General features: G+C 44.0%; 1 protein-coding gene across 1 annotated transcript in view; it reads right to left on the bottom strand.

The window, feature by feature from the left end:
• The window catches only part of LOC144123598 (zwei Ig domain protein zig-8-like), a 192,247-nt gene extending 181,549 nt beyond the window's left edge, over positions 1 to 10,698 (bottom strand). The window contains exon 1 of the mRNA XM_077656404.1: positions 9,964 to 10,698. Within this exon, the coding sequence (XP_077512530.1) occupies positions 9,964 to 10,129 (166 nt within the window). The 5' untranslated portion in view covers positions 10,130 to 10,698. The remainder of the gene's footprint in view (positions 1 to 9,963) is intronic.
• Between the last annotated feature and the right edge of the window lie 2,705 nt (positions 10,699 to 13,403).

Here is a 13,403-nt window from a genome sequence, read left to right as displayed (position 1 = left end):
GACAATTGTTGTCATACTCATGTATCTCACTATTCGTTTGTCTTGTGAGACAACACTTCGGGCCAGTGCGAGACTTTCACATGTTTAGTTTCCCGACCACTTCTCTAAATACACTGCGTCCCTCATAGCCTGAGTCGCTTTGGGACGTTAACTCTGCATAAATCTTAATACAGTTCTCATACTCATTAGGCTTTTGAGTAGTAGCTTTTCTAGAATATATATATATATATATATATATATATATATATATATATATATATATATATATATATATATATATATATATATACATAGATACACCGGAGTGCGGCCTTTGGGCATCCCTCTGCACTGTGACTCATCACGCGTACCTGGCACTTCTGTGGCATTTTTTGTTCTCTTCTTAGCATTTTTTATTTCTAGCTCTTGGATTTCTAACTCAGCCGCATTGTAGCAGCCTCTTCCCGATCCCATAGATACTGGTCTGGAACAATCATGTATGACTGTGACGCATATTTGAAGAATGCTCCCCAGTCGAAACTTCAGTAAACCTTTATGTTTTTAAGCTTGTGTCTGTGTACTCTCTCTCTCTCTCTCTCTCTCTCTCTCTCTCTCTCTCTCTCTATATATATATATATATATATATATATATATATATATATATATATATATATATATATATATATATATATATATATATATATATATATATATATATATATATATGCTGGCAGACTTATTTCGGCGTAACCGTGCTTCTAAATAGAGCCTTTGAAGCTTGAAGCATCTCAGACCCAAGGATAGCTGCACCAGTACTCATGCTCATTCCTTTCCTAACAAATATATGCAGTGTTGTGATCCCTCACCTCGGATGCAATGGCTTTCATGTTCGCGCGAGGCTTATACCGCCCTTTCCCGCCGTCTGCTGCCAAGTTCTTGTCTTCTACTGAAGTTCCTATTCTTTCTTTAATGCAAAGAGCGCCACAAAATTTAAAGCAGGTTACAAAGTACGGGTGGTTTAGGTTGCAGTTCCGTTTGCATTAGCACCCGACAAACTCGAAGGCACAAAGAACGAGTGGCATAAGCAGACAAAAAAATGTAACGAAAACACGGCGGTGGGAAATGCGTGGAACTATGCATTCCCAAGTTCGTCCTTTCCTTCCCAAAGACGCGCCAACCTGCCTCGGGGCGCGTCGAGCAACACTCGCGAGGCTGCTGGCCCTAATGGGCTCGTAGAAAACTGGAACAAGCGTCAGGCCGGGACAGCCTTTTAGGCACGCTCTCACTTCTCCTGCTCCGAGCCTGAGGGCGATGAGGGGCCTATCGGTGACGCCGTTTCCAAGCTGTATATAGTGGTGCACGCGGGCATTTGTTCGAGAGCGCGACGAAGAAGACTCCTCGGCGTCGACGCAAGGGGCGATATTTTTCGCGTCATGATGAGCTGGAGGGAGCAACGAGACAGGGAGAGGTAAAAGGTGCCGGTCCGAAGCTTTCTTTTTTTATTTTTCTTATCAGTTTGCCGCGAGTTTACTTCGGTCTCTTTTCGCTGGGGAGACTTAGCCGCCTGAAGATGAGAAGCACTCCGGGGGCTTACTGCACCGTCCTTCCTATAGTGGTCGTCGTTGGAATCTTAAAAAAAAAAGAAATTTAAATTGAGAGAAAACTGGTGCTGTTGGTGCACTTTTTTGATCCTCTGGTTTCGTCTCAAACTGGAGCAAGGCACACGCATTAGATAATTGGGGAGATAAAACGAAATAATGGTGAGGTTATTCGATTTCTATATTGAAAATTTTACCTGCGCGTCTGGAAGTTTTCTTTCATGTTCCTACAATGGCTGCAAATTCGGTTCCTTGGCCCGGCACAATAAGAAGTATGCTAAAAGGCCTAGACACAAAGCAAATTATTCCACTTAGTGAAGCAGGGAACGTGTTGTTTTATGGCAACTTCTTTTCCGGCTTCTACACAGTGAAGCAGGGAACGTGTTGTTTTATGGCAACTTCTTTTCCGGCTTCTACACAGTGCTTGGCGCAAAAGAGTTTAATAAGAAGTTTTGATACTAGGGGGAGTGGAGGAACTATATACAGAAAAGCAAATTCCACAGAAAAGTTATTTTCATCCCCAACCTTGCTCTGCGGGAGTAATAAAGATGATAGAACAAAATCAACATCGACATCAAAGAAGTCATAGTGCTTTTACATTGCTAGAACTTCTCAGCGCGATATCTCATTTAAATAATTAGTCTAATTTGGAACTGAATAATTGTTTCTACGTTTTTAATAAGTAGCCCTGCCCATACGATGCTTTGGTTACCAGTATTCTTTCTAGTTATGCAAGTAAAATAAACGAATGAAATACGCGGGTTCGATCCCGGCCGCAGCGGTCGAATTTTGGTGGAGGCGAAATTCTAGAGGCCCGTGTACAGTGCGATGTCAGTTCACGTTAAAGAACCCCAGGTGATCGAAATTTCCAGAGCCCTTCGCAATGGCGTTACTCATAGCCTGAGTCGATTTGGGACGTTAAACCCCCTAAACCATAACACAAACAACTTAAGAAAACAGTTTTGGGCCAATTTCGACCACTGTGACATGAGACACATTGTTTTAAAGCTTGCTTAACACGGGGTCGTTTGAAGTGCTGACTCATGAAAATCGTGGCTTGTAGCTTCATACCGCTGACAAAACGATCCCGGAAGCAGCACTCTAAAAATTACCAGGCACGCTAAAGTAAAAAAAAAATGAGCCATATGCAAATGAGAGACAAGAAGTGCTGGTCACGGAGCGGAAGCATTTTCAGCGGAGGCATTGATGTCCTTCGTCAAGAAAAGAACAACAACATATCTCAAGACGATGAACGAACCCGCATGAAAGAGCTTAGTTTGGAGATGCAAGGAAACGAGGCGAAAGCCGCAAGAAGCGCGACATTAATATGCAGGCGCGGAAATTGCTAATTACGGATGAGGACCAAGCAACATCGGGAAGGAGACGGCGTCCTGGCGTCTCGAAGGAACAGCTGCAATCTCTGTGCCTGGGACGCCGCATGAATAAGCGCTCAATCACTTCTTCTCGGATCGCGGAGAGAAATTAAGCGTCTATGGATCAGTCCGCGACGTGGGCCCAATTAGAGGGCTGTTGGAAAACGAAACAAAAAATTATTTACTGTATACCCGCGTGTTTTGGTGCTTCCTGACTCGGCATGTGCCGCTATTTCCGCAAGTTCATTAGGAAAGATACGGCTTCCGCCAACGTACTCTTCGCTGCGCGATCAGTTTCTCAGTTTCTACGTTTGTCATTCTAGTGTGTATGGTCTCCTTTTGCCGGTTCGTAGTTACCCTGCAACATGCAGTGATCGGCTACGGTCTCTCCCTGTCCTTGTCTCGGCATCAACGCATATTCGATACCGATACAGTAGCCATGATTGCTGTATTCATTACAGCCGGTTAAGGCTTAAAGCGGGTCAGCGACACGGACTATCATAAGACATACTGATCAGGCTGCGCAATGGGAGAACGCCTGGTAACCGTTTGGCTTATGAGATTTAACGTCTCAAAGCAACTCAGGCTATGGGTACGCCGTAGTGAAGGGCTCCTGAAAATTTTGGCTACCAGTTGTTTTTGACATGCGCTGGCATCACACAGCATACGGGTCTCTAGGATTTAGACTTCTTCAAATTGCGACTGCCGAGGTCGGGATCGACTTCGCGTCTTTCGGGAATGCAGCCGAGCACCATAAAAACTGAGCCACCGCAGCGGCTGCTTATGGTAATGCTATTTATGCCACTAAGGTTACAGCTCTCGACAACCACCAATAAGAATAAAGATGCGAACATGGTTACACGACAAGCAAATATTAGTCGCGCAAGGTGCACACACAAGTAACGAAAAAGGGTTCTGGGGAAAGGCGCATTCGTTCCTAAAAAAAAAGCCAAATAAATTGCGGGAAGCAGTGAAAAGAAAAAGGGTGAGGAAAATAAATAAAATAGCACAAAGAAAGACGTTTCTTTCTATTTCTCTAAAAGGAAATCATTGCATATGAGATGATGATCTCAGTTTGTCACCGCGCACAGGTAGAACTATGATTCTGTGAACATTGATTTAGAATCTGGTAGCAAAAACGTTTATGTCACTCAAGAAAATGTGAGGAACAGTTTCACGGGTGATAAATATGAAAGTAGCAATTTATCTCAGAAACAAATTAAAATATCATGATTGTTTCAGTTGTCCTTGGAATGCAAGGATAAGTAAGTAATCGAATTGTCTTTTGTCATATACTTTCTCTATATACCCGACTGACGTAGCAGAGAAGCTAGGGATGACATGGACAGATAAATGTTATCATAGAATGTTTCCTAGGTTAAAGTTTTTTTTAAGAAACCATCTACGAAAAATCTAAATCGCTTTTGAACAATAATTTTCATTGGAGAGGTTTCAAAACACGCAATGTGTAATAGTTTTATCTTGCTATGCACCATTCATTCAGGAATTACCAAAGGCTTTTATGGACGAAATACAAACAAGAAAAAATGTTAAATGCCCTTCTTTGCTGTTGGCCCTATAGCAGCAGATATGTCGATGTAGAGAAGTATGTGAGCTCTCTTCATACAGTATTCGTAACTAAATAAATGATAGACTTGCTTTTCTGCCACTCAGCTTGATGCAGATTTGAAATTTGAATAAAGAAAATACACCGTGTTAGAAGAAATGTGCCCCTATTTATGACTAGCACTGACTGTAGACGCGGGTATAGAGGATAATGCTAGATATTTATCGATAGAGTACGAACATTGAATGTGAGAAAAATCGGGACAAAATAGGGGCGCAGCTGTTCCGAGAGATAACATGAAAGTTATTCACGGGTTCGCCCACGCGTGCAAGTTTAATCTCAGCCAGCGACTGCAAACTGGAGCCGAACAGAACTACGTCAAACCCGGCCTTCTGCATATCCCAGCATTGACGGGCCGAGAGACGTTACCCAGCTGGTTCAGATTAATTCGGACCGTTTCTCCGTAGCGCGTCCCTCATCATCCGAAACACTGGACTTGCCGATAAAGCGTGCAGTTCGCGTGGGAGCTAGGAGGCTTAAACATGGCCGGTTTAAACAAATTGCTGCTGGTTTTTTTTTAGTGTCGAAGAAATAAAAGGCAACGGGAAAGTGTCATATCAAGTTTTCAAGATAAATAATCAGCCTAGTGGAAAATTTTAAAAGTAGAAATTACCTGAGGTTTCTAGTCGCGCCGAAGAAAGGCTGCTCCAGAGAACCATACGTGAGCACGCTTTCTGCAAGCGAATGTCGTTTCGGGTCTTGTGGCGATGCCTGTTGCTAACATTCAAGATACGTATAGTATGTGCAGATTAGGTTGGCATTTGATATGAAAAACAAAGGAAAAAAGACTGCTGCATCCATAATTTGAAGACCAGTCTAAAAGATCGTCAATTATTCAAAAAGTAATAAGAAATGCTGGGGTGGGGTCTTCTAGATCTCAACATAGTGTCTACGTTCGAGGTATTCATGTATACCGTCAACGCAGCATTGAAAAAATTTAATACCAAATTTTTTAATCACTTCATTATTGTTAATTTTTCAGGTATCAAAACTTAAACTGCTATTACATTTTAGCTACTGTTTATTTAGTATCTTTTATTAGGTAGCAGAATGCTTATTTTCCCAGTATTATTCTTATTTTATTCCCAGAATGATCCTTGAAAGGTACATCAGTTTCAACGCTAAGGAACATGACGTGGCGGAGATGTCTAATCACATGACAGACAACAGCATGACTGAATCAGCAATACAGGTATACAAAAAAGTTGGGACATTGAATGCCACCTAAGAAATTTGTATCGATAGACGTTATTACAAAGCCGAACACGGAGATGACCGCACGGTTTTATAAAATAAAAAACAGACACAATTTTAAAAGTCATCCAGATCGAAAATGAGCAATCTGACGTTAAAAGAACCATGAACACAGAGACTATAAAGGCTCTATATTCACTTCCACACAGCATCGACAACAGCAGCTGCCGCAACTACTAATGGAATAAGTTTAATAGCCTGTACTTACCAGCGGCACGCCCAGATATTGCTGGCCTGTTAACGATGTTCTTCACTAATACAGCGTGAGATGTAAAAACTGATAAGAACTAGCCTTAAAACCGGAAACAGGGCCGCAAGTTAGTACAGCGGTAGCAAGAGCGAATGGAAGAACCAAGAAGCCCTTCAGGCGTTGTATGCGTATTAGTGTAGACTCCAATGCAAAAATGATTGCTTTTCTTGACCCCACAAAAGGTAACTGAACCCTGGTCTTCTTTAACATCCTCTGTTATGTCGCCTTCGGAGACGTAAGCGCGGCTTCTTGAAGAGAAATCTGTCGGATTCTGCCATACAACTGTTGTCTTCTGTAAACAGAAGGAGCAATTACTTTTTTGCGCGGAAGCGAAATGTAATGCTCTCGTTTGCTGCGGCTTCAAAGAACTCTGAGCTTTTCTCTCCGCTTAGCGACAGCCCACGAAATGCAAAAAGTAACGCCGCCGCTCTGCCTCCTCAGGAGGAGTTTTTGATTGAGAGCACGCCTGAGAGAATTCGGATCCGCAATCGAGAACACCCGGTCTGGAAAGAGAAGCTACATTAAGATGTTTCTTCCGGCAATCCGGGCAACTTAAATAGCAATATAAGCTCTCAGGATCGCATTACCTCTGGATGTATGCATGGATGGATGTATGTATCTATGGATGGATGTATGTGTGTACTTAGCATAAATGTTAAGTTGTTTGGTCAAGTCGTTAGGAAGTCGCATATATAGGAAATGAGCACCACTCGCGTCTGCTCGTGATGCTGTTGTTCAATGCAGGAAGTGTCTTGAAAGCATCTCGTTTTGACTTAGGCTTACTTTACGTATAACGCAGAGAGCTCGCCTCATAACAATTTTTCTTGTCAAGAGCATCGGGAAGTTAAATGATACGAAAGGGCAGAGAAAAAGTTTGATGCAGTGGCACCGCTGTATAATGAGCGTTACTCAACAAAAATTGCGTTTTAGTGGACACGTTTACTTTGGTGATTGCACGCCTAATTCAGTTACCTTGCAAGCCTTTTTTGTGTGTTTTGCTTATTAATATCTGTAAGGACTAACAAATTAGATAGGGCTGTTCGGGTAATAGTTTTAGCAACACTGGAACGGCCACCCAGCGTTACCCACCATGGAACTTAACTTGAGTTCCGCTGTTTTCTCTGACACACACACAAACACAAAAAGAAAAGTAAGCTCAGCTCTGTTTGCAAACTTAATATCCAGCTGTAAACTGTCAATGTCCTAGAGACGCGCCCAGGGGAACCGGCGGGCTTCCTCGTTCGTGTTAAAATTCATGGCTTGCGCAAAACGTGACCTTTCCTCCCACCTGCTCTTGGACAGTCAAATCCGTTTTCCCGGGGCAATATTGTGCTGCTTGCCTAAGCACACGCACCACAGCTGTCCGAATGAGCTTTTTCTTCTTTCACTTAGCCAGGATTGCGTAAACCCCGGTGGAAAACAGCAGCGGAGGAAGCGACGCCGTCAGCGAATCCCGTGTCGAAAACAAGCTTCTTTTCGATATCGCGCGGCTGAACGCCCAATTTCAAATGTGGAAATGCCTCCCTGCCTACGCGGCCAGGAATATCGCGAACTTTTTGTGGATGAAATAACCACCGCCGCGGATCGCTTTACGTAGGGTGGGCGATGTGCGCCAATCGAGTCGTTTGTAATACGATGGAAATGTGGCCTCGCTTAGAGGCTGCATGGCCCGCTCATCGAATATCCTTTAACTCGAGGCTATCAAATGGGCGAGCGTTGTTTGTTGATTGCTAAAAGCTATCTGCAGGAGCGCAGGCGGGGACGCTTTTATTGCTATTGAAAAGTGACATCCCTATGGAATTGCTTGCATGCTGTTATAACGTCTCAGTGGCGAGAAACAATTATGTTATGCAATGCAAAAAGGATGGTGCTCTACACTGTGGTGAAGGGTAAAGAAAATTTAAAAAAACGCCGGAGAGAATTTTTTTGAGGACGAATAAACAATGGTATACTAGCATAAACCGTTCAGTGATATATAGTTTTGGGGACCTGTTCTCACAGAGTTGAAAAAAGTTCAACCAATATGCAATTTCATATTAATATCAGCAAGAGCTACATTTTATGTCGAAATCCGGTTTTGTCGCCAAGCGTTTCGCTAGTTCTCTTTTACGGCACGTAAATCTATGCACGAAAATCAAAATGAAAAATAGCACACATCTCAGCACTTTCTCCGTCTAAAGCTCGGTAACCGTCTTGCATTGCCTCGCTGTAGGTTGCTCCGCGAAAACTACTTAAAAAAAATGCTCTTCTCATTGGTATGAAATAAGCACTCGTCAGCGCCCGTTCATCTGTTTGCCAATGCAACGATCAACGAAAAGGTTCTCCTTGCTTGCGCGCCGTTTCCAAGCCTTGTGAGTCTGCACAGCGCATATTGCCTCGAAGCCCTGTGATACATTTGCGTAACTTTCCGGATTCCGCGAGAGGATCAAGAAAAGAAGCTACGGGAGAGTGAGAACTTGGTGCGAAAGAAACTTTGAAGTGCTAGAAATATGTCGAATTGGCTTGCTCAAACTTAACGCATTGAGTAATGGACACTCTTTGCAGCTTTTTCAAGAACTCGGCGCAAACTGTTTCTTTATTATAAATGAATTCTACGTACAGTATATGTGGCACCAGCGACCTTGCTCAGAAATATTTCTAAGCGTAATTGCAACATCGTAGTGCAAAAGAAATGACTCAACTGTGGCAGCTATTCCCAGTATGCTGCTGTGGACGCGTTACGTGGAAAGTCTAAAAAAAAAACGCTCAAGTAAAATATCGGGAACGTAATGCAGTATTTGTTGACCTCCTTTTTTCACCCTTCTAAAGGTGGCGATATGTGCGAGGCTGAGTGTAACTACGTTAAAAAAGAATACGTCAGCGAAGAAATAAAAAAAAACAAATAAAACTAGCGCAACGTCAACGTCATGTTTCTATGTTTCAGTTATGCTACGAGCTTTCACAAGGTGGCCATGAAATGTGACTCACAAGTTGGCCACAAAATGGGACTCAAGAACTTGATTTCTGTCTCAAGAAAGCGAGATTTAAAAGATGTTCTTATGCCCATTAAATCCTTTTCTCAAGATAGTCGCAGTGCACCAGAAAATCGAAAATCATTCTACTGAGCATTGTGAAAGGAGAATACCCCTAAAAAAACACGTAAAGTTAGTTCTTTTATCTCGTCAGAACGAGCCCGTGTCAGCCTAGAAAGCACGATGAATGCCGTAACTTAAAAAAACATGAGTGAAATAGAATGGGCATCGATGCGTAGCGCTTGCTTCCGTGGCAGAGCACGGCAGTTTGATTTTTTCTATTCATTTAAACAGAGCGGTATTTTATGCAGAGATACTGACAAATTTCAGTGCATTCCCACACGGAGGTGACGACAGAGCAATGAATTAAGGAGTTACTGTATGCTTCATCGTGCAAAAATTGTTACCAGCATTCCTGAATCTCGCGTGATCTTTGTGAAGCTGAAAACATACGGCAGCTTCTTCAGTAATATATCTAGAACTGCGCCATCTTCCACACTCGCGACTACGCACCGAGAAATTATTAGGGGAGCTCGGCAGGAACACATCGCCGATGCGGTTTCCTTCTAACCGGCCGCCGCCCAAAGTCCAAGACTCTCTTCCTATATAAGCATAGAACCCAGTTTTGACGACACAATAATGTGACTAAAAAGCATGACGTAATGAAAAAACAAAATGAATGTTTAGCAGTTTCAAAGGGGTGTTGACTTTTATGAACTAGGGCCTGCGGCACAAGTTTCGCACCGCTCTTCTCAACCACTGCGTCGCGTTCCGTGTTCGACGCTTTGGCTGCTGTTGAGTTGCGGGCTTCGTCCGAAGATAAGAAAAAACGAGGAGCCCAGCCTAAGAGGGCCGAGAGCGTGGCACTCACCGTCTTCATCGACAGCTGCCAGGGTAAGCACCATAAAAGTCAGCACAGCCAGCGAACTGAGAGCGGCCCACAGGCCCACTGTCTGACCCGTGCCGTGCGACGAGGAAGATGAGCGGGTCCCGCCGCCGGTAGCGGGGTTGTTCGGGAAAAGCGTGAGCGGAGACATCGCGGCAGCAGGTGCAGCGACGGCAGGGTCCCGAGTTTAGAGCCCCCCCATGGGACGACGAACCTGGCCGCCCCGGGCTTCCGGTCGTCCCGTGTTGGTGCGTGAACTCGCTGCCGACGACCGCGACACGGATGGCACGTCACATAATCCGGAGCAGTTTCCGAAACACCGTCGTTGTTGGGGTCGAGCGGCCGCAGCAGCTGATCTCAGATGCTTTGGCGGAGACGCGACACAAGAGCTAATCCATTCGTCGCACACTTTTTCGTCTAATCCGCTGACGTCAGCAAAAGTGCGGGCGGCTGCTGTAATCGGCCTCACATAGCGGACGCCGCGGCGTTGCTAGCGTGCAACACGAAAGCGGGGAGCTGCTTTGCTCGGCGGTGCGCTATGTGCCGGTGAGTGTCACGCACCCTGCACCCCTTGTTTTCCAGCGCGCGTCCCTTCACGCTTGAAGGTGGGAAAAAAGAGCGCGCGTAGCCTTTCCTCCCTTCCGGCACACCTCGGCGAAGAAATCCGCGGCGCGCTCGCGCAGAGCACTGCCACGTTCGCTCTAACCCGGGGTCCGGACTGAGGGTCTGCACCAGGCGTCGCGAGAGAGCGGGTCGGTCACGTGACGTGGCTCCGCCTCCTCTCCGCTCGCCTCTCTCCTCCCCAGCTTTCTCTGTCTTGTCCTCTTTTCTCCGTTTTGTTTTCGACTCGCACGCTGTGTGATTCCGGTTGCGACGATGGCGCTAAACACTTCTGACCGAAGATAATTATTGTAAAAAAATTAGTGGTATCCAGAAGAAAAGGTTTCCAGAAAAGGTTGCAAAAGAAATGGACATTACCTACTTTGCACCGCAGTCTCGACTGAGGATTTAGGAAACGAGCAGTATGTATAGGTTTTATGACTCTTAAGCCGGACAGAATATGTGAGTTCAATTGCTCTCGTATTCTTTGGTGCATAATAATATCTTTAATGCTTAGGACTTTACATCCGAAACATTGATATTTATGTGTGTAGTATACATATAAAGAAATTCTGAGAGGCATGGGAAAGCGGGTGGAGTGGGATAGTCGGACTAACTCTCCCATGAGTAGTCTCAGTAGTTTAGCAAAAACCCATTGTATTGAACGAACGTACCGAAAAGTCCCATTCAAAATGGCTCACGTTACTGGCATGATAAACTTTTTTCAGGCAAGAGACCGTGATTTCGGCTCTAAAGATGACTCACTTCCATGACTCACTTAGCTTGCTGATCAAGCATAAACCCACAGATGGAAATAAGCAGTACTATAGCATCGAAAATAGGTTGTATCGATGTGCTTAAAATCACCGTAACTGTCGTGCGTAGCTAGGAATCCATTGATAACAAACGCCTTTTTTTCCTCTCTGCGACGCTGTTAAGAGATATGTCAGGGTGAAGCGGAGAGAAGTGTGGGACATCACCCCATCCCGTCTTTTAATCTCGTCCGTAAGCGGCAGAGAACGGTTAAGGTATCTTTTAGAGGGGTGCCGGGTGCCGCATTGTTCAGGAGAGAATTTATTGTTGAATTAGCTGGGCTTGCACGAAAACAGTTGAATTAAATTGTTCGGGTTAATAGCCCGAAGCGGCACATCGATTATGGGATATATCGTAATGGAGGGCTACAGATTAATTCAGACCACTTCGGGTTCTTTAGCGTGCGCTGACATTGCGCAGAGCATGAGTGTTTTCGTATTTCGCCTCCATCGAAGTACGACCACCACGACCGCGATCGAACCCGTCACCTTGGTATCAGACGATTGTAGCAAAAGTGATGTCACAAGATATGAGCAACTCGATAGCGTAACTATTGGTCATCTAGGTATAAGTATATATCTTTGATGTGATTTTGCACTAGGCTATATTCTCCTTAATAGCGCGCTCTTGACGACTATTTTCTGTAGATAGTAAAGTTGTCGCATTATTTTGCCTTCCACTAAATTGAACTGGCCCTGTATACAACTGTTGAGTTTAGAGTAGCTATATATATTAAAATAGCTGTGTGCTTGGCCAGTTCGGATTTGTTCTTGTGATTAAAAGCTCAAAAAAATGCAGAATAAAAAAGGAGCCGTTCGCGCCCTAGCGGTGTGTCCAAAAATGGCGAGAATGGGGCCTAGTAGGTTGTTCATGATGGTTCCTGTATAGCGGTGTGTCCTGTATTGCGTAATTTTATGGGCGCCTCACTCTGCTGACTTTAGTTTCGTGAAAAGGATCGCCCACAATTCATTAACGCACGCCAGCATAGCTTAGAGGGCTGTTTCATTTTTTCGTGGATAAGGCTGTGGAAGTACGTATTTGGGATCAAAAGTAACGTGAAGCAAGGCAGTACAAGGTCAGTTAACTTCTTTGCGGCGACAATCGAAATCGCGGACGATATTGAAGTAACTATAAAGTTGGTGAATAAATATGGGATATTCGAAACAGCTACTTTCAGATGCAGCATTTGGTGAATACGTACAAAACAGAAACGCGGTGTTCAAGTTCCCACAACCAGAAAGAAATACAGAGGATAAAAACGACCGAAGTCATAATTTTCATTAGACCAGGTGCTTCAGGGAATACCAAGTAATTTTCGAAAATAGGTTTTTGAGGTAAAAATATGCGTTTTCAGCATAGTATTACAGTGTTGGTGGGCTCCAGAAAACCGGTGAATCGTCTTATGTAGTAAGCTGGTTAGCTAATTTTTAATAATTGACTATTTAACTAGTATAGTTAGGCGCCTTGTTGCAATTAGAGATTTGAAGCCGGCCGTTAGCAATAACCATATCAGTTTCTATAATTTCGAAAACGCAATTACCCTTGGCGCTATGGCTCCACAAAATTTGGCTTTCTGAACTAGCTACGTGCACCGGAGGGGACGCTTTGCCTGCAAGCTTTCGAAAGCGCATATATTTTCGCGCGATGCAGCCACATTTTGTACAGTCACAGCGGCGATTGTAACCGCGTTTTCTAAATTCTAAAAAATGATATGGCTATTACTAACGACCAGCTAAAAAGCTCTTTTTGCAACCAGTTGCCTAAATTTGATATTTAAAAAGCTAATCATCAGAAATAAGTTAACCGGCTTACTATTTAAGACAATTCACCGCCTTTCCGGTATCCGCCGGCAGTGGTAATACAATGCCGCAAGAGCCATATTTTTACCATGAGAAGCCTATTTTTGGAAAATGCTTAGTCTTCCCATAAACACCTGTTACATAACCAGTGTTGCCTATAATGTAAATTTAAAAAATATATATTTCTGAGTATTGTATCCGTGTCCCATACCG

The sequence above is a fragment of the Amblyomma americanum genome, chromosome 3 (assembly GCF_052857255.1).
Source record: "Amblyomma americanum isolate KBUSLIRL-KWMA chromosome 3, ASM5285725v1, whole genome shotgun sequence".
NCBI lineage: Eukaryota > Metazoa > Arthropoda > Arachnida > Ixodida > Ixodidae > Amblyomma > Amblyomma americanum.
Note: the sequence above shows the minus strand (reverse complement) of the source record. Positions and strands in the feature narration are given on the sequence as shown.